At 38.6% G+C, this 25,202-nt stretch overlaps 1 protein-coding gene across 1 annotated transcript in view; it reads right to left on the bottom strand.

Annotated features, from left to right (window-relative positions):
• Positions 1-20,393: 20,393 nt before the first annotated feature.
• The window catches only part of ROBO2 (roundabout guidance receptor 2), a 410,894-nt gene continuing 406,085 nt past the window's right edge, over positions 20,394-25,202 (bottom strand). The window contains exons 30-31 of the mRNA XM_062574966.1: positions 21,781-21,882; positions 20,394-20,586 (exon numbers count right to left, since the gene is read on the bottom strand). Coding sequence (XP_062430950.1) covers positions 20,582-20,586; positions 21,781-21,882 — 107 coding nt within the window. The 3' untranslated portion in view covers positions 20,394-20,581. The remainder of the gene's footprint in view (positions 20,587-21,780; positions 21,883-25,202) is intronic.

The raw sequence follows: 25,202 nt of genomic DNA on the forward strand, positions 1-25,202 counted from the left end.
TCTCAGTAGCCAGTTTTCTCTCCTCCATCCCCACTCCCCACTAATTCCTTCTTGCATGAAGCTCAGCCCTCTTCAGTTTCTCTTTCAGCAGCTTGCATCTAAGTCAGTTGTTCACCCTGGCAGTAGCTGAAGTGGCCAGCATACCCCATGCACCCAGGAAGAGCAAGCCAGTGAGGCTGCTCCTTCTGCTTTGCTGGTGACGATGGCAGGCAGGCTTTGACTCGCTACAGCCTTTCTGACATTCTCCTGCAGCATCTAAGATCAGGCATGTCCACTGTCAGCAGTATTTTCTAACGTTTTGGAAGATACATGTTGCAGACATCTTTCATCAAGAGAAAATTTGTGTGGATTTCAAGCAGCCTGAAGAAAGAAGCATCGATGACAAAACATCACCCTCAGTATCAAGTATAAGGCCACCTGCACTGCTGAAAGAAAAGGTGGGTGGACTTCATTTCTAGTAGGAGTGGAAAGCAACATCTTTCCCTGGGCCCTCTTTTCTCAGAGGCAACATAACTGTTTCACTACACTCTCCACCTTTCGCTGGCGTCAGGGTGGTGCTACAAAGCTGCAGCACAGAAGATGACCGCCACCAGGACTACAGGATGGACCACGTTAGCCTGTATAACAGAGTTTCCTCTGGCCCATGCAACAGATATAAGCCACTAAGAATTAACTGAGGCCAAGGACATGGCTAAATTTGTCTGTAAATGTTCCTCACCTCCAAGAGCTGAGGCAGCTCCTTCAGGGAGGCTTTAGACCAGGACAACTGGGAGCATCCATAGGGGAATGACAGGCTCCTTCCCTTCTGTCCTCGTGCGGTGATTCCGGGTGCTCCCAGGAGTGTCCCACACTCTCCGTGAGGCCCTGGCACTCCCTGGTGAGGGAGTGGGGACAAGCCCTCTGCAGATGGTTCCTGCTATTTGACAGGTTTTCAAAATTTCCCTGAGGAATCCAAGCAAAAAAAGTTGAAATGAGGTGCTCTCAATATACAATGGCAAGGAACTTTATCAGGTAAAGACAGGGCATTTTGTGTAGCCAAGAGGGTTTCTTCCTCCCAGATTTAAACGTCTCCTGTGAACAAAAGCAGAAGTAAACTGCTTAAAGAAAGGTTATACGCATTTAAAGTGTAGACCTAGGAAACTTAGCTATAGGAGTCACTCCTGGCTCCTGCTATGATTCTAAATATATTATTCTTTGTATGTGAATTTTACATATGTTTTTGATAAAAGAAAGGTCATACTGTGTGTTTGTTGGATTTTTACATTTCTGTAGCAGATTCCAGAGATGTAAATTCTTCTTTCAAAATGCTACCAACTATCACAACTTTTTTGCCTGAAGGATCAGCTTCCATGGCTGTTTCCAGCTGATAGTTACAGATCAGTGCTATTTGAGCATCATTTGATCTAGTGAGATGGTACTACGTGAATACAGTCGATGGTTTTGTGGAGTTCTAGCTGTCTGCTTCACTGGAGATATAAGCTGAAACAGCTGATCAAGAATGAGATCTTATTTGAATAGTTAAACACCGTCTTCATCTGAGCATTAACTAATTTGCATGGCAAAATTCCAATTTACCATCTATCACTTAAATGACAGCTTGTGAAACAGTAGTTCAGCATCCTCCACTTAGAGTGTTAGATTTCTATTCAAAACAGGAGAGGAAACATATGTGGAGTGTGTGTGTTGGGGGCAGGCATTGTAAAACACACACAGAATGCATACTTAACACCAAAAGCATTAAATATAAAATATAGAATATAAACATAGAAATTATTCTGCTCCATTAAAAAACAAGTCTTTGAAAGGAATAGAATCTATAAGCAATATGTTAAAATCTTATCTTGATCCACAGGACCAGAGGCTTTTATAAAATCTAAATTTCATTTCCTTGAGCATATAATGGCAGCATCCCATTGATTTTTTCTTTAGAAACTACAAACGTACCATCAAAAATACAGATCCATCCATTCTGGTGAAATACAAAAAGAATTGCGCTTGTTGCTTGAGTTTGGGTAGCTTAAGTTACAAAGTTACAAAGAAAGCATTCTTGGGTAAAACCGAGATTTAGAGATAATCCAAAATCTGCCATTTTATCTTGGCCCGTTAGCGCTCTTCAAGTGCACAGGGCTCAGAAACTGGATGAGGTCTACTATTTGAAAACATAAGCTGTTTGGGGAGAATCTTCAGCTACTACAAAGTCAGGGTGCCCTAGGTCTGTAAACTGACAGCTTAAAATACGAGCAATTTCAGGAAGCAGGAGCAACGATGACTGAAGCACTGTTGCATTCAGGCTATTAATGTAGAGCTGATGGACGATCCTTTGAGGCCTGCTCACAGGCAGAATGTTAACACAGCCCCTGATTTCTTAACAAAAATTTAGGAAAAGACATGTTTTGACTTCAGAGAAGTCATCTGCACACGCACGCTCACACACACACACACACAAACCAATAGGGATTGTCTAAATATATTGCTACTGAGTTCCATATCAAGGGTGTCTAAAATAGGACAAGTCCTGAACAATACAAAGACACGCAAGATAAAACAAAATAAGAAAGAAAGCCAATAGTAATCCCCCCCCCACACACACACAGATGCTCACAAGGGGGTACGCTCACTGGGTTAACTTTACTCCTCAGTTTGCCCCAGGTCCTGGCTGGAGAGCGCCACGATTTCCCGCTGTTGCGTGAACAGACCTTTCTGGGGATCAGGCCCAGCAGGTACATGAACTAGGCTGTGCTACACGTGGTTCCCTCCACTCAACACACTTTTCATGACTATCCTAAGGGGTTTTGCACCCACAGACATTTCCGCAACTGCTGTAACATACCTCAGTTTCATGCTACAAAAACATTTGTGCTGCAGTACAGCTCTCGCTCTGTTTCAGTTGTATTAAACTGAAGGAAAAACCCATATTTCTATAATATATATATAATATATAATATATAATAATAATTGTATTTTAGTGCTCTGGGAATACCACAGAAGGCCAGGTAGAGATCAGACCTAAACACCATATCATGTTGGGTAGCCAATACTCCCTACAAGGGGCTAATGCTGAGCCATGCACATGCAACCACTTTGCAGTGTTTGGCCAGGAGGCCAGGGAATCTCTGATCCTGAATGCATTTATCAGGGCAGATATAGCCAGTCAGACCACATCCAGATACCTCCTATAAGCCTTTAGTACACTTCATCTACCAAGATAGCATATCCCTTTTTTTTGTGTGTGCAAGTCACAAGCATCTACCTGCCAAATTGCCTTTTTGGTAGAAATAAATGAAATCTTTATAAAAAACAGATCCTAAGCATTAAAACAAGACCTCTATGGTTACTCTTGCAGGTAATTTTTTCATTACTAGCAGATGCTCAGGATTCTTTAGTATGTGGAAGCAAAAATACTTCTTTTTTGGGGTGGGGAAAGGATGGCAGAAAAAGCAGAGGAAGCTTTAAAGAGCTGAAGCTCACATTTCCATACAAGACATCAGATAGCCCGTCTCTATATTTCAGTGTCTGCTCTGCAAAGAGAGACAAGTTTCCACAAATGCCACCCAGGTGGCAATCCACCTGAGTGCTGCAGGTCTCTGGGTTTGCTCCAGGCCTGAGGAAACCAGGGAAACACTAGCAGTAGCCTGTGGCTGCCAGAAAAATTTAGGTAATCGGCTCTCAAGGGCTCTTTCTCCTGTGGTAGGAGGCATGGAAAGGGAGCAGGCTTCCCCGCAGTGGAGGACTGTGGGGTAGAGTCACCCTTTCTCCAGTCTTCAGCCTCTATAGGAGCCTACACTCAGGTCTTTAAACTCTCAAATGGGGTTTGTAAACAACAATACCACGAAGTGTAAATAACAGAAGGTGGGTGGGATAAATACCTTTAATTACACGTTTTTTAAAAGACAACTACATATACTGGTAAAACAAGGCCACCTCTATTGCCGTACAGGAGTATTCTAGAAACTTACTCGTCACATTTATACACGGTACTACGCCACCTATCTGCAGCTTGAATTTTCTTTGAAAATTGGTGGGGAAACAGCCTTTTAGACATTTGCATTAAAAAAATAAAAAATAAATACATGACTTTATAAATCTCACTTCTGAACAAAAACAACCTGGAATTACAAATACAAGTCACAATCCTAGTTCTGCTTAGCAAAACAACATAGGATAGTCAACTTTTTTTTACATTTCATATGGAAAATGCTGAATTCCCTGTTTTATTTATTTTGATGTTAGAAAAATCCCCCACTTACTTAGGTAGAACATTATGAAGAACAGTAAAAATATCTTGTGTCAGAACTATGGAGATAGGAAAATTCTGCCATCTGTATGCGTGCTGGAATGTGTCTGGTTGCAGTAAGATATATATTAAAAAAATTAAAAACATGTGTGAGAAAAATCAGTTTTTAAAGTCTGTGGTCACGTTTCAATCTTTTCATTCTGGTGAGATGCAGTTGGAAAGGAAATTAAAAAACCAAAAACACATCACACAGATGAGGAAAAAAAAATGAGTTGAGAGGTAAACATATGACCCACAAAGAGCAGACTGAATGAGTGTACGCTCTCTGTGTTTGTCTCTGTGAATTTAACCATTACTTGTGATTAAACAAGTAATCACAAAAACACACAGAAAATGTGCCCTGTTGAGATGTTCTTAATGCATCAGGAAGATGCTTCCATTCTGGAGGCTCTTTGCACTCCAAGAGAAACTGCTGGCTCTTTGGGCTTTTCCCGTGGAGACAGGCATTTTGCTAGTGTTTCGTTTTCAAGTGCCATTGTTCACCTAGGGCTTTAGCAAAAAAGCTTTTGCTTATTTATTACTAATCCTAGCCTAAGTAATGATCATTTTTAATCCTTTTACATTTTAAAACAAATTCATCAGACAGTGACACCAAATGCAATGTCCCAAATAGCTCTGGCATTTATTTTTTCATTTAATAGGTAATTCTATAATTCACACATCCATGGAATTGCTTTATTGGATCATGAAATCTGCTTCTGTGAGCACTTCATTGACAAAGTATAAATCTTAATTGGATTTTGAAGACTCTTTTAAACATGCTTTCATTAGTTATAGTCTTGACAACACAGCAACAGAGATGAACAGTGTTTATTGGTTTATTGCACTACTTTATCCATCTGCCCATGAATCTTTGCAAAATGCTGGTGTATTCATATATTATATTAGCCAGTCTTGATTTGTATTAGAGACTCAGAATAAAATGTTTTTACTAAAAGTAACACTCAGCTATTTACTAATATAGAGCTTCATTTAGCTTCATGATTTGGTATAAAATCATGCCATAGTGCTGAGTGAAATAACATTGAGAGACCCAGCGTAATGCCTGTTTTCAGCACCAAGCAGTGTAGTTTGCTGTAATTGTCTGTACTTGGTCATGAGATGCTCAAAATTGAACAAACATACATGCCAGATGTCATTTTACACATTTTTTATATATATATAAAAAAATGATCCCTGCAGTCTGACAATTAACTTTTGGTGCAGGTTAATAATTGGTAGAGGATGCTGTAAATATCAGATGGCTACATCTCTAACTTGCATACAAGGCTGCTAGTCTGTAATCTACACTATGAAGTCATCTATCATTTATCTAGCTTAATCTTGATATAGAAAATACTTGCTAAGCAGTTTGCAGTATAAACATATCTATATAGAAGAACTTCTGGATGGAGGCGGATATGTAAACGATATGCTTTGTGGGAAAATTTCTAGGGAAACCTATTGATATTTTAAATTTGCCTTCAATTAGCTTTCTCAGAATATTTGGGCTCTTTTGGAAGGATTGGAATGAGACAATTGGTGTGACAACTAGTATCAGCAACAAATCTGTCTAGTCTTCAGTTTCACTAGTACAGCTCTAAAAAAACAGTCAAACGAAATCCTTCTAGCCATTTATATATTAACTTTTAGTAGATTGTTGAAATACTTTGTGGAAATGGTGATTTCCTCATGAGCTATCTACATTCCTAGTTAGCAGTACCGCAGGACCAGAGCACTCTAGAGATCTGTCCAAGGACAGATTTGTGGTGCCAGTCTATGCAGAAACCATAAAAGCACATGGGAAATGGAAAAGGAGAATATGGCAGCTATGTACTGTTTTTTCTTTTTAACCTTTTGCACCAAGAAGAAGGCTTACCTGTCTGCATCCAAGTCATGAAAAACAGTAGACAAAACATTTCCAGAAACATAGAGAAATCCACACAAGAACAGAGAACCAGGAAGGAGAGGTAGCGGGTAGAAAAAAAGAAGATCTGATCATATGGGACAGAGAGGAACATCCAAACAGTTTCTTAGTTTTTAATCCTCTGACTCCCTCCCAGCCTTCCAAGTGCCATTACCTTCTTCCCCAACTCACTCTAAAAGTTCATTCCGGCTGCATCTCTGCAAGCGAGAGGTGAGAGGAAGAAGTTTCGTCCAAGTATTTCCACCATGCCCAGCCTTATAGATGGAGACCAAAGATACTAGAGAAGTTGCCTGGGACTGTCAGAAGCTGCTTCTTCCTGAATGATCCACAGCAGCTCTTGAAATTCTCTGCAGGGTGGAAGACCAAATCCAAACCAAACCAAACCAGATAAACCCTCTGCCAAGTGCCTCTGGGGAGCCACATGGCGGGTAGCGAAGCCCAGGCTGGGCACCCTTCTCCCCGAGCCACAGACATGAGCCAAAGAGCATTGCGGTCGTGGTCCCCCCAGGACCGCCTGCTTGCTGCGTGGTCACCTGTTAAAACAGCAACCATGCCCCAAAATGAGGATAATTTACCAGCTGATTCTCAAACAACTGACAGGAGATGAGAATGTCTCTTTCAGCATCAGTTAAAATCACCTGCATTATTATAAGATCCTAATCTCTTCTGCTTAATAGTTAAACCAGTAGACTCGACCATACTGGAAGGGTATATTATCTTCATAAAAATTCACTTCCTTTTCAATTACACTTAATTTCCACTTCATCTTTCTCTTATATTTATTCCACAAACAAGCCTTTGTGTTATTAATGATTCTGAGTTCTCCAAATCCATATGTTTTATGGATTTTATGTCAAACTGGACCCATAATACTTTAATGAGGAAAAAGAACAATATTTTACTGTACACTCATCCTACAGTACCCAGCCAATAGCTATATAAGCAGTTCTAAATCTTTTTGCAACAGCACCATTGAAATCATGAAAAAGAAATAGGTATTTGCCAACTTCCTCTACCCTCCACCCCTGATTTGAACTAGTATATTTGTAGGAAATTGTTATTTCCTCCATGATACTTATACACTATATATAGGTGTAGACAGTCCTATAACATTTTGAAACAGGGAAAAATCCAGCTCATGATAAAACAGGGCTATCGGTCACTTTAGCCGTCAAGTGAATTTGACTCATTTTTCTGTAGGCATCTAGCATGCCATACGCATGCTCAGAGGTGTAGCTATTCACATATTAGAATGACATATATTTAAAATAGAGAATTTCAAATTAGCTTTGCAGATGGAGGAAAACGTGATCTTGGAAAATTAGACAGTGGAAGGCTGGTATTGGAGAGTAGATGGAGAGCTGAAAATCCGAGACAAAGCAGAGAAAAATTAGTATTAGGAAGCAAAACAGGAGGAAAAGCAGAAAGACTCAAGTTAGAAAAAGAAAGAAAAATAGACATAGAAGAAAACATTGGAAGGTAGAGCAAAGAATCAGAGGAAAAGCTAAAAGAGAAGAGGAAGACTAGCAGCTAACAGAAACATAATCAAGTTCAGGAAGCAGCATTTCATTGACAGTAACTAATAGGAAACGTGTATTTACATGCAAAGTTAATGCTATATTTTCACAGAATAACATACTTGGGCCATTGCTCCCAGCATTTTCCCAGTTATGCCAATCACTTCCCGGCAGATTAAGATACTGAAATGTTTGTTTAAAGCATTTGATTTAAGCTCTATTACGTGCATAGAGGCATACATACAGAGAAGTGATTCAATGACTCTTTGAGATAAGGAGTTTGTAGCAAGGAAAGGTAAGTCAGAGTGGAAGGAAGTGGAAATTACCTTAGGAAGTGGAAAATCTCAGAGAATATAGGAGAAGTATTCATGAGACATCAGTCTTGAAACTAAAAACTCATTAATTTTCAGTCTATTTTCAGAGTCTCTGTAGAGATTTGCCATACGTGGCAGCTACTCAGCTTCTGACTCCCATTAGAACTGTTCTCCAACTACTAGTCTAAATTACTACTGGAAATACCAATCATTTTCAACAATGTTTGATGAACTGACTATCCTGTAACACCAATATTTTATGCATTAAATTGCAACCGGCCTGCTATTTTTCTCATATCATTCCTGGCAGAGGAGCCTGATTATCATCCTAAATCCACCTTGCTCATGCTCATTTGGACAACAAAGATAGCACCCCAACTGAAAGAAAATTCTGAGAAAATTAATTGAAGGCAAATTTAAAATTTCAATAGATTTCCCTAGAAATTTGCCCACAAAGCATATCGTTTACATGTCCGCCTCCATCCAGAAGTTTGAAAGCATATCCCAGGATGCAGGCTGTTAATATTATAGCCCTACTCTAGCCAGGTTTCTCACAAAGCTCCCGGATGCTCTAGGCCAAGACCAATTTGTCAATGCCAGGTTGTATGATGATTTACGGCTACAGGTGAATGAGGATGCCTGCTAGGTTCTGTCTCTCCCTGACTAGTTATTTTGAATTGAAACCATTCCAAATTACTGGCTGGCAAAGCGGACACAAGCTTAGAGATATCGAAGTTGTTTATTGAATTTCCAGAGCTAATCAACATCAATAACTTTTGCAAATGAAGGAACATTTTGGAACTGTTCAAAGCTACCGCATGCATAAGGGAATATAACATGTCACAGAGGGAACCAGGCTTGACTAGAAGGTGTGAGAAATCTCAAAGTTAAAGTCTTATTTGGTCTCTTTTTTTCATGTCACATTGGATACCAAAGGAAGGAACATCTGAATACATATCTGAGATAGATCTATAAAAGCAGCAACAGCTATCTTAACATGTGCATAAGTATGGGCAATCTGTAAACGACTACGCTGGGGCAGAGTGAGCACTTTGGCTCTCTCCAAGCAACCATGAAGCCATGTGTGATCTGTAGAAGTGACTGAAAGAACAAAATCATACCCTCAAAAAAAAAAAAAAAAAAAAAAAAAAAAAAAGAGAGAGAGAAAAAGAAAAAAAGAAACCTGAGGGTTGAAAAAGTTATGAAAAGCGAAGCTCTGCAGAAATAAGGATATATAACAAATATTAGCGGGAAGATTGTAGATTTTAGAGGTTTTAAGAGTATCTCTATGAAAAATTAATGACATGAAGAAGAAAGGTCTACGTGTGTTGTGTGAGCAGCATGGAATAGAGATTGTATGCTGAGTAACAGCAAATCCTTTTTTGGGACTTCTATAGGCAAGGTCGTGCTTAATGTGTATGAAAGGACCAAGATCAGATCCTTTGTGATAGTGAACTAAAGCCTTTATCATAATGTTTCTCTTAGGGAAACATTAATTTGTTTTTTCTGAATAAGAAATTTCTTTCTGGAGATTGAGGAAGATTGACAAAAAAAATATTGAGAGAAAAAGAGGAATATCTTCTTTTAGCAGTGTTGTCCAAAGGAACACCTTTCTTTTTACATTGCAGTCATCCAGGATTGCTTTATCATCAGGGTCATGCTGATAATGGGCTACACCTCAAATATGATGAACCTGAGTCTATTGCAGTGGGAAGACAGAGCGAGAAAGAGGAGGAACAGAGACAAACAAATGCATTATTAGTGCTTCTTCAATATCACAGGATCCACCAGCAGGTCAAAGTCATAATAATTTCATTTCAGAATGATAAAATCAATGCTGAAGAATGATGAAACAACAGCTACCATAGCTGCTTCTGGTGTTAGGATACTATTATAGCACAACAGTCTTTTTATTCATTGCAGTTCTTTTTAGCATGTCTTGACCACCTGTGATGATTGTTTCTGAGTCTGCACACAGTCAAAACCTTAAATTAAATCTGACAAACACAGAAAGTGTTTTGAGCTAACCTGTTCTCCCTTCACAGTTACTCATTATGAAGTGACCTACTCTCTGTGTCCTACAAGACTCACTTCCTTGTAGATTGTGTTTATTGAAAGCTGATCTTTATAAGTGCTGACATTCACCAGGTCTTATATACTAGGGAATTAAAATAAAAAGAATCTGACAAAGACATTGTAAATAACAGGCGATATCCTTACTAAACCTGTACACTGTATGAATGCAGAGGAAAATTAAGTTACTGTACTTTCAGAGGCTCTTACTGGTGTTAAATTCTCTTCGTTTGAGTGCTATTAGAAGTGCGAGCACATAACTGCAGATATAATGTCAAAGTCGTTCACATTATAACAAGGTTTCAGATGCTCCATAATGAAGACTTCATCAGAGAGTGAAAATTATTGGCTCCCCTGTTGATGACTTTTACAAAAATCTTAAAAGTAGTTAGTTTGCCAGCTGGATTAATCTCCCTGTGCATAGTCATTTATGAAGCTTTGAAATTTTAACCATTGGCAAAATGCTTTAGCTGAAAAACCTCCAAGAATATCAGTTCGACGACAAACAATGGTCTGCTAAATAGACACATGCTGTCCTGACAGCTCTGCTTCAGCTATATGGTATGACATGTGCCAGCAAAAGCAGAGAAGACATTTTGTAGCATCATAAAACTGCTTCCAAAAATGAGTACCCTGCAGCTATTAGAAACTGCGAGAGAATCACCAAATGTCAGCCTCATGTTCAACAGCATTCAATTTAATAAATGGATTTAAGACAGTGAAGAGCGTAAGATGCTTCGGAACACCCCCAAGACTACCACGTTAATATTGAGTGTTTGAGAGAGAAAAGCAACTGTTCACCATAAAGGCGAGGAGAATTTTGTGTCTCATTTTTGTTTCGTAGAACCAATTAAGAGCATTCTGTCATTATTATTGTCAGCTCTCAGAACAATGTACTAACGCTAATCAATTTACTGGCACATCCTAATATTGATGGTCAGACGCCTGCACTGAGAACTGCCCCACTGTGCTGGCAGCTAACATTGTTTTTACCATAATCTCCTTTTCTGTGACAGCTACCTACATTTATCCAAATCTAAATAAAAATTGAGAGCAGGCAACAGGATCATTTCTTTGTATCTGATCTGCAATGTGCCACAGAATTGGCTGAAAAAAAATACAGGAAAACTGAAAACTGTTGCCAAGATGTTGCACATATGCTTTTTGTCCCCCCTTCTTTTCCTTTTCTTCTTCACGCCCTCTTCCCTTGCCCCAGGTCTGCTCCAGGACTGAGCATATCCAGTGATGCACTGAGTGCCAGGGATGTCACCTGGCACAAAGACCCACCAATCCTTTCTTGGTTTATGCTAAGCAGAGGCTAAAGCAGAGGAAAAACCTGAACTATCCAGGAAAAAACACGGAGTTCAGCAGGAGCATTACAGGACTAGGCAAAAGGAAAGCATCCTGGCTCTTACCAACAGTTTTTGTTATGGTGCTGCTACTGCTAGAAAAGTGTGTAAGATTAATTGTCCCACCAAGCTCATATATTGGTCCAAATAGCAGTTTCAGACTGGAGCAACTTAGTTTCAAAGTGAAGCTTCATCATCTGGACAGCAGTACCAGGGACATTAAAAAATACTGTAACATGTACAACATAGTTAAAGAAGTAGTAGTAGTGTAATATCACAGGCACTAACAGATTTTACTCTCAATTAAAGTACAAGGGTTGAGGCTCGCTTGAACTCTGGGGTGTCTGGTCCTCCTCCAGACTACTCAGGCATTTAGTAGTACTTTAGGTATGGAACTGCTGTTCGTTTCTATGAAAGTCAAGCACCCTGGATACCTCAGTGAAACCCAAAGTGTATCATGGAAGCAATCAATAGCTGATCCTGATACCTGTTCTCATTCTTGGGCTCGTTTCTGTGAAAGTCAAGCATCCTAGATGCCTTATAAAAGACCATGAAAAAAACTGAAATTTGAAAATATGGAAAAGGGGTTCTTGGAATATTTTTAGGAAATGATCAAGTACTTGAGAAAACCCCTGGTATTTGAGTCACTCCAGAAAGATCCAAAAGCACAGATGGACCAGGACAGAAGACAATTCAAGGGTCTTGTTTGGAAATAGTGTTTTTCAGATGCAAACATTCTTGTACAGGAAATTAGAATATGTTTGAATGTCCCATGGCTGTATGGTACACAAAATAGAAAGCCAGTCTTTTGATGAGTAAAAATATGTTACTACACTGCAGAAATTACCCTTGAAACTCTGATACCTTATCTTAATTAAAAATAAGGCTAACCTTTTACCACAGATTTCACCAAAGGCAAGATTTTCACTATTATGAGTTACTTACTTAGTATTTTAGATGTTTTAAGGTACATTTCTCTGCTGCTACTTATACGTGTGCATCGACTCAAAGAATCACAGATCGCTGCACATGGCCTTAATTCTGCTGCAACTGTGATCATTCACACTGAATTTCTCAGTGTATAGGCTTGAAACACTCAAATCTAGCCTTATCAATGGCTTTTGCTTGCTAAAAATGCTCTAAAGGCAGCGAATGACCTAGTTTAAACTTAAGCCTCATATTCCACATGCATAAAGCTGAACTCGTATAAGTCTCTTAGCATGATGAGTCTAAGCTTTCTGGGCAAAGAAAGACAAAAATAGAAAAGCCTCATTATATGCCTAACAACAAGGTACAAAATATGCAGATGAAGCTTATGCCTGATGGGGAAGAAGGGGGTGGGTAGGCTGAAGCTAGCTTTAAGCTTGTGACGCCAGAGCATGTGCAAAAGGTCTGTTTACCAAAATCCGCGATTCACTGGGACAATGTGGGGGATGTGTGGGGAGGAGGGAAAAAAAAAGAGAGATATTTATTTTAAATACAAACTTGATCTAGTGACTTCATTTTAAAAAAGGAGGGAAGAGAGGTCTGCAGCAGCTCAGGAGAAGAAAGTCTTTCAGGCAATTGGTGATTAATTATGCTCTGCTCTGCCACATCTCTTTCCATTAAACCTAAGATAGCCAAATCTGTTTCCTAATCATTTTTGTGCATCTCAGTCTTCCTTTTGTCTTGTATAGGAGTAGGCAATTTTTACACCATCAAAATCTCATTAAGGGGTCTTGGATGTAAAATGCCTTGTTTTGTTTTAATTTTGTTTTCCAGATTTTTTTTTTTTTTTTTTTTTTTTTTTAACATTTAATGACATGGCATTTTTTTGTTTGCTTGCTGCAGTCCATTTATTTTCTGGCATTCCCTTACCTCGGGTTATGGCTTTATTTGTTTCTTTGCCTGTTGGCACTTGAGGTGTATGCAAATTATTGTTACATGCTTCACCATCACTAGCTATTGCTCTTCATTTTCCCTAATGACACTCCCATCCAAATGCTAGTGCCTGCTCTGGTTGTGCACGTGTAGAAAACGACTCCAGCTCATCTGCGAGCTCTTCCCTCCCTCCCGCTCCGCTGCTGCGGGTAGCCACGGACTTGTATTCATGAGGTAAGGAAGACAGCTGCACGCTTTCCGCCTACAGCAAGAGCCTGCTACCAGTAGTGTCGTGCAAGTAGCAGCTTGGAGGAAAAAGGAAGGGCATTCACACAAATAGCTAATCAAAGGGTTTTTAATGATACTCATTAGGAAAGAAATTCATTAACAAGCCAGCACAAGAACATTCCCTGAAGGGAGAGTGATGTTATTGGTCACATCAAAGACCCCACCTGACTAACACCTTTATTGCTGTTAATAGTAAGGCCAAGTTAGCAGCAAAATCAGTCACATTCTGCTCCTGCTAAGAAAAAAAAATTAGCAAAGCACAGTCATTGAAACTGGATCGATTAGGCTTTACTTTACAAGCGTTAGAAGGGCTTGCGCCAGGCATGTGTAATTTAGCACTCACCACCAACGTCCTTAAATTCATCCAGTCCTTATCCTTCACTCTCTCCCTGCTTTTATTTTTACACTTCTGGCTTTGCCTGAATTGATGGACTCCATGGCCTTGGTGCACGCATGCTATCTGTGTTGCCACACCACAGCAAACCCAAACCCCACGCTGCTGGTACCTTGCTGAGTAAAGCCTGCAGAGGAAAACCTCATCACGAGTGCAGAGTGGAGGCATGCTATATAGTGCAGGCAGATCATCCAGCCCAACAAGATATCAGGGCAGGCACACCAAAGCGTACACCTACTACTCAAGCTAGGCACAGCCTCTGAGTATCAGAGCTATTTCCAGCTTACAGCCATATAATTGCCTTTTTTTATATGCTCACACCATTACTTACCTATAAAAGGGGCTCTATTTTTCTGCCAGCTCACTCCTGGAGATTAGTATTAGTATCTTGGGATGCCCATTTGCTCTGTAAAAATTAGGTTTTAAAATAAACTGGACTAGAAATCACACTTTTCTTGCTCTGCCCTGATACAGTAGAGCTCAGTTATTAGAACAAATTGGAGCAAGCCGCTTCCTGCTTGTTACATCCACATAATTACTACAGGCTGCTACATGAAACTATGCTTCACTCATACACTTAGAGGCAAGATCTCCATTTTTGCAAGGACAGAGCAAGTTCTATTAAGCATTTTACTGCCAAAGGAGGTCAATTAAGTTTAATTGGTTCTAATTAGCACTTGCTCAAGCTGATATATTCTTTACCTGCATCCAAGTGGCTCTCCAAGTGCTGCACAATGGAGTCCTGCTTTTGAACACAAACAAGAATTACTAATGGCATCCTTGAAGGCAAAAGATGCACTGATCAGCATAAATAGCGGACAGATATCTGCACAAATGGTAACAGGCCTTTCTTAAAAAAAAAGAAAACCCTACAAACATTTATTCCCCATCTGGCTTTGATCAACTGAACTGAATGCAACTGTGCACCTTGTTGTTGAAAACTGCAACACAGAATGCACAGAAAAGTAATTATTCTCTTCTGTGGTAACTTCTTTACAGCCAGGAGAGATGTACTGGAGAATGAGGTAGCAGGAAGGGAAATACTTTAGCAGCTCAGAAAAAAATAGACCATTTCAACTTTAGCTAAGAAAAAAATACCCAAGAAAAAATACCCAAGGAAATAAAAAATTGCCAAACACATACTCCCTCAAATGTTTCGTGTCCCCATTTTTCTGAGGATTGTCTTAGAAGATTTGTCCTCAAGTGACTGTTTTCTGTGGTTTCTTTTCCATGGTTCTACTGCATGGAGAGGAGAAACCACCTCACTTAAATGTCAGCACACACAATTTCAAGCACCAAGATCCATGATGAGAAGCAGGCATCAAATTCATGATGGTCAGTGCTGCATTGCCTGAGGTGTCACATGCCACTATGATGCTGAGGAGCCCTCTAGGAGTTTGCTTTCTGCTGAAGTCTTCCTGGCTATATACTCTATGCAGCCTGTCAAGGCCAGGTGAGGGGGGCAATCCCCACTCCTAAGGCCAGGTGATGTGCACAGTCTCGTACCAAACACTAGAGCTCGGAGCTGGTTCTCCCCAACCCCTTCCAAAGCTTTCCACCTTCTCCGTACAGAGGCACTGCCCTTCTCCTCCTCTGGATTCCAGGAGATGTCTCAATAGAGACATGTCTAAGATCTACCAGCTGTTTTGGGGGAGAGCGGCTGGCAGGGCTGGAGGTCTGGCACAGAAGTGGCGAAAGAGCAGAGCTGAGGTTGGGGGTCACTGCTCTCACATGCTCCCCACCTCTCTTTTAACGAGCTGGGTGTATGAATGCAGCCACTACAGGCATGCCCAGCTTTCCCTGACCCCAGCACCACGCTGCCTCCATCGTCTGGCAGCCCAAGCTCCAGCGAGGAGGGCAGTGCCCTGCGCACTACCCACTGCAAGCTAGGGCAGGGGGACAGGGGCCACCAGCAGACACCAGGAAGGGTGGTCTCCACACGCAAGACCTGCCTGACCAGTGTCAGTACGCAATGCACTGCAATGCTGAACTCCCTGGAGACCTTCCCTGCCTTGAAAAGCTCTACTCAGAGTTGGGTACCTTGTCCATGCGGTACACGAGGACCTGCAAGGTGCCTGACGAAGCGAGCCACTGAAACCTGCTGGGCCAGAGGCAACGTCCAGCAGGACACTGCTGGGGGGATCAGCTGGGGCCAGAGCCGGCTCCACAGGGCGCCCAGTCTAGTTGCTCTGCCTTGGATTAATCATACAGCTGAAATAAAGTACCACACGTAGTGCCTTGAGGATCTAGGCCTCATATGGTCCCTCAAGAAATCATTTTGGTATGGAAAGGGAAAGCAATGAAATCTATGCATACGTCAACAGTTCAGAAGTACATGTGAAACTGTTGTGGATATGGCTGATTTTAAGGCAGTGCATAGGTGCCTTTTTATGATTATTGTTTGCTATGTTTCCTGCTATTTTAATACACATCCTAAATGAATTGTCCATTGCCCACATGGTTTTCAAAAATAATTTATTTTTAGCTAACGTGTTCCAGATAGGTGGAACAAAACCTAATGTGTTAAAAAAATAAAAAACAAAATAAAAAAATCCTCCCCTCAGCAAACAAGTTCCCCCTCCCACCTTTATAAAAGAAGGCCAGCTTTTTTCCTTCTAATACCCCTACTAAATTTCCCAATGTCATTAATTACAAAAAAATCAAGCAATACATAATTCCTAGAAAAGATAAAGCAGATTAAAAAAAAGAATAAAAATCATAATTCCTGCCAGAATCTCCCCTAATCTGGCTACCTTTCTGCTGTCAATTGTGAGGACCCTTTCCCAGCCTTACTACACAACTTTTCTCCTAGCTGGCAATGTATGGGCCGAGGCAAGCATAAGCCAGCACAGGATTATTTTAAACAGTCATATCGTTCTTTTACCTTGGCCTGTAGTTAAACCAACATATTAAAAACATTCCATGCTCCTTTTTTTTTTTTTTTTTTTCATATTTTGTCCAAGGAATGGCGTTTCTGTTGTATTTGAGGTGACAATCAGAAGATATTCAAAAGATTAACTGACTTCGGTCAGGACTCGAGAAATACTCGACAAAAAGTAAACAAAAAGTAAATGTCTTGTTGCTTGCATCACTGAAATGGCTGCCCATACAGCAATACACCACTGAAGCACATGTGACAGTTTACTGTCTCATCCTTTAGCCCTCCTGCATTTAAAATTGAGTACATATTCAGTGCAAAGATTGAGAAAAGTTGACCTAGGATCTGTCTATATGTCCCGGGGATACTCTGTCCCAGGCTGACTGTAGCTCCACCAGTGCAAAACCCCAGTTCAAAAGGTGGAAACCCATTGAACACAGGATTTTTACAGGTGTACTACTTCAGAGCAGGTTTTAAGCTAAGCAAGCCATGCACTTGCAGTCCTTTCTGTACACTAGTACAGCACACCTACAAAAGGAGGAGGTATCATTAGAATAGCTGTATCCGTGTGATTACATTGGTACAACTATTTCCAACACAGAGAGGACCTTAAACAGAAATCCCTGTGACAGGCAATGTTTACCAGTGGCCTATTTATAAGACAGCTATCAGTTTAGTTCAAAAGCAGAGGATAAAATGGTCCCTGCTACCTGTAAGTGGACAGTGATGCTTATAGCTCAGTCTATGTTATTATTGCCTGATTGGTCCCAGTTTACGTTAGGTTACACTTTTCACATATTGACTCCTTACTCAAGGGCTTTTAACATAGATTTGAAATGTGAATATGTTTTATTTTTTCCCCAGTAAATATACAATACACACTTCAACAGTACTATTAACCAACTTTTTATGCCAATTAAACTTTGCTGCACTAACAATACCAATGAAACACATTAAGAGGTCATACTTTTCCGTGAACAAACTGTAGCCAATAAACAGTTTTTTTAAAAAAAACAAATTAAAAAACAATTCTAAGTGCCGCCACAACATCCCTTTTCTTTAAACACATTATTCACAATAAAAGTTTTCCATTTTTTTTAAAAAAAGAATACTTCTTTTAAAATAATGGCATTTTAAAAAATATGTACTGTGGTTCATTGGAAGTACACCGTATAGAAAAGAGAGAGAGAAAAAAAAGAAGAGACATCACCTGTAAGATAATGGAGACACTTTGTGATACACAACAACACCTTATGTAATATTGTAAGCAAATTATTAATGAACAAAAATGTACAGAAGCAGATGGACAAGTTAGTGAATATCATGGTACTGCACAGCTTTAATACTGACACACACTTACTTTCCAGTGGAAGAGATAAAACACGTATTTGAAAATAACTGGGATGGCTTTGTCAGCTTCTAATGATCCTGAATTTTAAATAAACTACAGGGAGTAAGGTGTTCCACCAAAGCTCAGCACAAGCTTTCAGATTAAAAGAAAAAGAATCTACTGGTGACTTAGTTAAACATTATCCAGAGAATCAAATTTGAATCACACCCCGAAAAATCTTCTCTTCATATGATAATATCAAAAAAAGATATATATACATACATACATATACACACACACAAACACATATATGTTTATATATGTATATATCTTGCTTGAATTTTTTTTGCACATTTTCAAGTAATGGTTTTAACTATTAAGATTTAACAGGCAGGAAAATTATATATATTAATTGATCACATACATAAACAAGTTCATACATCTTTTCTTGACCTTTTTGGTTTGTTACCTGCTAAATAACAATCTTGACTTTAAGGAAGTTAACTAGTATTTTTTGATATTCAGAAGTGCTGAGTTATAGATGATGGCTATAGTGTTTTATCTTATCATGGAACAAGCTAATGAAATGAAAAGCAACACATATTTAGCATTGTAATTTACGTTTATAAGATTCTGCCATTACTAAAAGTGTTCTTAATACTGGTGAGCTCCAAGGCAATAAACAAAACAACATAGACTGGTTATACAAAAAGAGTATTCAAATGAAAACTTCTGTTCATGGTCAGATAGCTAACAGAAACAAGCTGTAGGTTGCAATATTTAAATTAAGCATCAAATGAGTGGGTTATCCACATTTATTATTCTACAAAATTTTTGACAATTTACTCATTGGGATTTGGGAGGTACAGAAGATCTGGACAAGATCATGAAAACTAATGATGAGACAGGATGCTGTTATTAATGTCCACTTACAGAGTTTGGTTTATTCAAAAACTGTATAAACATGCGCTATTTCCTCATTATAGTAGGGTTTAAAGCCACTCGCTAAAAAACAGGTCAAAAATTTTCTTTTCTTGTATCCAATTTTTTGGATGTATTGCATTGCAAGAAATGTACTTAATGCAAATTGAAAATAATTTGACCTTGCTTTCCTTTCAAACACTAAACATTTTACTACAAATTTAGTGGATTCAGCTTCAGCTTTTGCACACTTCAGGTAACAGAACACAAAAGTTTGTTGAGACTTCATCAAAACAATCAATATCATGAATTTCAGTGGTGTAGCTCTATCCTCTATTGTACTGTACATGTATTGGAAAGAAGAAATACGATACTCTGACATATTTCATTTTTTGGAAGCAGCCTGAATATGTCTTAATAATAAATTGCATTCTTAACTACTTACTACGTATTCCTCGAGTTTATATTGTTTGTTTCTCCTGGGAGATCTCTGTCTCATATTTGGGGTTGGGAAAATTAGTTAATTATAGTAATTCATTCAAAACTGCAATGTAAAAACAACTTTAGTGAAACACCTTAATTTCTTTTGTTTGTTATAAGGTTTGTTTTTCTTCCCCTTTTCTTAATGGTATTGAATGGTTAAAAACAGATACGATGGGTTGAGAAGCTTATCATTCTAGTGAAAGGGTCGAGGCCATCTTACGCCACCTTTTATTTTCATATTCGCTCTTCAAACCCATACTTCTAACTTCTGACCCCTTCTTAAATAGGAAGAACAACCATGTCATTTGCTTTTAAAAGATTTAAGTCTATCTCTGATGTCTTCGTGGACATCAGTTTTGCTTGTCACTTTCTTATTTCTACACCCCAATGGAAAACCGCCTAATATACTCCATTAAATCCAGCATTATCCGAAGTAGCTTACAGTACATAAATGTTCTTCACACATTCAGTCTCTTTTTTTCTTCATGTCATGAGGAGTAGAGTTTTGTGCTTATCACCAAATAAAATTGCAGTGCAAACTTTAAACATAAAAGTTACACAATTAAAAGTTAATATATGGCACCACAGCCTATTAATTCACATATAGTACAACAGACCAATAAAAACAGACATGAGTATGAACATAACTAAAAAGAAGGTGAGCTTGCATAGCAATGCAACAAAAGAAATTATATACAGAAGGAAATCCTTTTCATCCTGGAGGGTGATTTTTTTTTCTTTCTTTTTTTTATATACTCCTGACAAGGAATAGTTTAAGGTGGATGGTGTATTAAAGAGAAGAACACAAGTAAAGTATCTGTGGGATATGTGTGGCTGTGTGTCTTTACATTGCATTTACAGTTCTTTTAATAGTACATAAATAAAGAAAATGTTCATTGCACTGTTTAGTGTCATCACTTCCATGAGTTCAGACCTGATGGTCCGTCAGAGCAGCTTGCAATGTGTCTTCTCAACTACTCTATAGAGAGAAATAGAGAGAGAGAGAGAGAAACAGGTTGTAATAAGGAGAAAACAAAACAAAACAAAGCCTACAGCAATATTACCGCAGCACATCAGGAATATGCAATAGGTTGGGGAAAGGAAGTTAATTATTTCTAAGACGAATAGTGATAGATCCTAAAATTCAGCACATACCAACATTATATCTGAGATAGCAGTTTGGGGTTTGTGGACCAATAGCGTTCTGACAAGCTACTGGGAGATAGATAGAGATTATCTACTGCAGGTAGACAATGAAGGTTTGACTACAGCAAACATGAGCCAGACATGCCAACAGCTACGTGATTTTTATTAGTAAACTTAACAGGATGTCTGAGCTAGCTGTGAGGTCGGTGTACCACTACAAGCAGTAGAGTCAAACCTTTTGACATGTAGTACCATCACATATGCAATATTAATATGGTTTTATACAAGGTTTAGTGGATGCTGAGTAGCAATGGAAAGTAGTTTGGAAACTAGTTCCTCTGACCTGGGGAATCTGAGGAAAGTGTTAGGATATGCAACTGAGAAACTGGGCTATACAGTTGAGAAAGAGGGCCCCACTCTGAGGTCAAAAAGAAGGGACTCTGCTGGAAGAGCAACAGAAAGTTAGATAAAGACGTTATAAGCTTGCTAACGTGACCATCAGATTCAGCACCCTTTTTTATTCACTCCTCTGAGACTGTCACCAGTGATATTTCCAAGCCAGAATCATTACACTTTACCAAGAAAATTCTAAATCACCAGGGTTCTTCTCAATTTTCCTAATGTTTCCATTTTCACTAGCCTTACGTACTTAAAGATATGCTATGTGTGGCCTTGGTGTGGCTTACGCAGATCTGAATTGTTCCAGACCCAAGAGCAGATGAATTTCATTTATTTGTCATCACAGGAAGAAGACCTTGGAAGTCAAAAAGACCTGGATCTGATTGTTGCACCGAACCTTACCTGACCTTTATCTGATTATCGCACTGAACTTTCTCCTCTCTAGAGTTCACTCCCTGCAAACTCAGTCTATAGTTTGTCCCTTTTTTGTCTATTTGAGAGTTTGAACTGTAGCTAGAGATAAACTTACATAATTCACCAGTAAACTGTCCTTGACTGTTTGATCCCACATAGCCTACATCAAGAAGGTCACTGGCATTGCGTTGGTGACCTCCTCGCAAGACTTCACCTTTTCTAGGTCCGGTTGATCCTTTAGAAGAAGCTGTTCCTGAAGAGCTGTGGCCACCAGGGGATGGGAAGTTGGGTTTACTATAAGGTACCAGTGCCTCTTCTAGAAAAACAAAGCAGAAAAAAAAAAATCAATACAATAGAAATAAAAAACTATCCTGACGTGGACCTCATACTCATTCCTTGCCTTCAGATTTGTCTCTCTTGTTTTGCTTTATACCATGGCAAATATACCTAAGGAAAAACAGAGCTCTGTGCTGTGTTCCACAGATAAAGAAACCAACATGAATTTAATCTTGTTTTTATGTAAACTCATAAGTTAGCTTGTATTAATTATAAAAAATCTAGATTCATCATGAAGTAATAGATCATGAGTCATAGACTGTTTAATAAAAATAGCTGCACATACAATTTCCAAAACAATGCAGCTATGATTAGATTTTTGCTTCAAGCCTACATGAATGTGCTTTTTTCCTTTTCTTTAGCTTAAATTATGGTAACATTACCTCAATCAATTTGGATAAAGAACTACAATATCAGCTAATTTAATTAGCCTCCAGCAGCTCTGTAATTTCTAAGGATGTGAAGAACACTGAAGTTTTTTTTAACTGGTTATGAATTACATTGGAAAATCTTTTATTATACATAGTATTAGTAGCTGTAATATTTGGGGTGAGTAAATCTTCCTACAGCTTGTTTCATGTTCCATTATGAGCAAAAGGCTTATCCTTGCTCACTTTGCCTCTTCCTTTGTGAAGACCTGTAATAATGAGGTGTTTGTGAGTTCAGGATTAATACCTAATAAAACATAGGACCGCACATATTCATATAGCATCAAGTAAAGCAAAACACCACCTCTGACTGGGGTTTCTAGGAGATGTTGTTGTAATAACCCTAACCTAGGAAGCAAAACAGCAGCACTGATTTAACATTGAAATAGAAGCACTATTTTATTTCTTGGCTGTAAATGATCCACTTTTGCTATCCTGCAGTCTGAAGACGGAAACATTGCTAAATATGGTTTGATTCAAGAAAGAATACAAGCACACACTTAACCTTAAACAAATCAGTGGCATATCTGCTGCTTGAATGTTTTTAAAACAAATTTGTGCTGAAAGTGGGTTTTGTTTTTCCCAATATCTTCACTCTCAATCAATCTCCTGAGGTGAAACACGCCTGCTGTGATAGAGAGCCAGAACACAGAAGGAAAAGTAGGTGGGGTTGGTCAGAAAGAAAGAGATCAGAATGTTTTTTTTTCACAATCTCAAAGCCTTTGTCACGGCTGTAGTATAGGCAGGGGCACAGTTAACACAGGGAAAAACTAAACGAGAACAAATATATAGAGGAAACCTAAGATTTCATTGTTACTTTCCACTTCTACAAGTGAGTAGGGCATGGGCATTCCCCTTATGATCTCCTGTTGAACAGAATCCTTTTGTAAGGTAAATCTACTAGAAAGAGGAGAGACAGTTGACTTCTTTCTCTGCCAAAGTATCTCCCTATGGCCCTGGCAAAGGACTGGAACATTTGCATTGCAGTACATAAGGACATTATCAGTATTTTGTGGTATGTCTGAGCTGTCCTTACTGAAATGTAAATAAATGCCTAAAAGATTTTCAAATGGCAATTAACAGTGAAAATCTTTTAAATTATGTTACCTGCTCTTTATATAACAACCCCTAACAATAGAATCAGATGCAAACCTGGTTTCCAAAGGCTGGCTAAAATATGGAACAGCTTGCATTAAGACAGCAATAAAGCAAACAGCATAAATCAGTTTAGCAGAAAGCTGGATACATTTTTAGAAGATGGAAAGAAAAGTCACTAGCATTGCAAAAGAGTTTGAAGATGACATATATGGTCAACTGATTTGTTTTTCTAGTTTGTGGGCTCAGGATAAGGCCTCCTTCGGGTTCAATGAAATATTGAGGAAAAACCGACCATGAATAAATATAAAGTACATTATCATTATAGAGCATATGGTGAGTTAAATTATCTGATGTGTCCTCAGCAATAAATGCAATCCATAAAATAACCAATGGTGACATAAAATAAAAGCTAGGTTTTCCATAGCGTTCTAGCACATGAAAGGTAGATGTCTAAAGTCCTTAGAATAGGCTATTTTTTTTAAAAAAAATACATTGTTTGTATCAAAATAGTGCCTCATAGGCCAGTCCTGCAAAGAATATGAGGAGGTTCTGGTAATGCCATTTCCTTTGAAAGACTGAGCTTTTAATTTGAAGCTATAAATCTAGCCTCTGCAAAATCAGGGCATACATGTGTAATAAGATGTTTTTGTACTGTGTAAGATAACTAAAAGACTTCTAATGTTATTTTAAGACTATTTTAACTTGATCTAGCACTACTTTCTTCAGAGGTGTCGCTGAGAATGTCACATCTGATGTGCTATGACTGCTGATCTGCAATGAAGCCTTTAGAAGGAATTTGGTCATCTTCTCTATACTAAAAATAATCAGTGGTAACAGTTTCTAGCATTAGATGTTTTTATTCTCTTCACCTTCAAATCAAAGGTCTTGCTTTCAAATTTCACTCAGAGCTTGGTGATGTCTGAATGAAGCCACTTAAACTGCAAAGCAGTTATTTTCTGGAAGCTGATAGTTAATGACGACTCCTTTTGGAAATATCTGAAAATGGTCTAAACTGGAGAATAGATCTCCAAAGTTCTTTGTTGATAACAAATGAAAAGGAAAAGGGAAGATCCACAATTTCGTATTATTAAAAATAAAATTTAATCATTAAAACAAGTACCGCACAAAAAAAAGTAGCCTTTTCTAAATCTACCAGAGAATACAATATAGAGCATGAAAGATGTAGGGAAGCTGGGATAAGAAACACATACAAAATATGAAGCTTTGGCATACATTGAAAATAAACTTTATGAACACCTTCAAAACAGAGGAAAAATCTGGTATCTCCTAAAACAATAGTTAGTCATGCATAGCATATGGAATTGCCTTGGCCATCCTGAATTTGACAAGATCAAGATATCTGCAATCACTTCAGCCCTAAGTTCAGTGCTGAGATTGGGCAATGGAAGTGTCAAGATTAAATTTTTTTTATTTAGAGACACATAAATGCAAGTCATGCAGTATGGGAATTTTACTACTTTATACTCTCTATATTATATAATAATTGATGACTTGTACCTGTACACTTACAAAGTGGAGGAAGAGAAGGGGATTTCTTATTAGTAAGGCCAGAGAAGCACCTTTAATCTTACTTTAAAAAGAAATGAGATATATACAGTATGTCTGCACTATTCTGTAAAAGTTTGTACATCTTCTGCATTGTACTTAAAATTGCTATTACACTAAGCAGCATGAATTTCACACGCTAATACTGTTTTTAAACTGTGACTTAACATCATCATTTAACAACATGACAGCCATTAATTTGTTTATA

The sequence above is a fragment of the Rhea pennata genome, chromosome 1 (assembly GCF_028389875.1).
Source record: "Rhea pennata isolate bPtePen1 chromosome 1, bPtePen1.pri, whole genome shotgun sequence".
Lineage (NCBI taxonomy): Eukaryota > Metazoa > Chordata > Aves > Rheiformes > Rheidae > Rhea > Rhea pennata.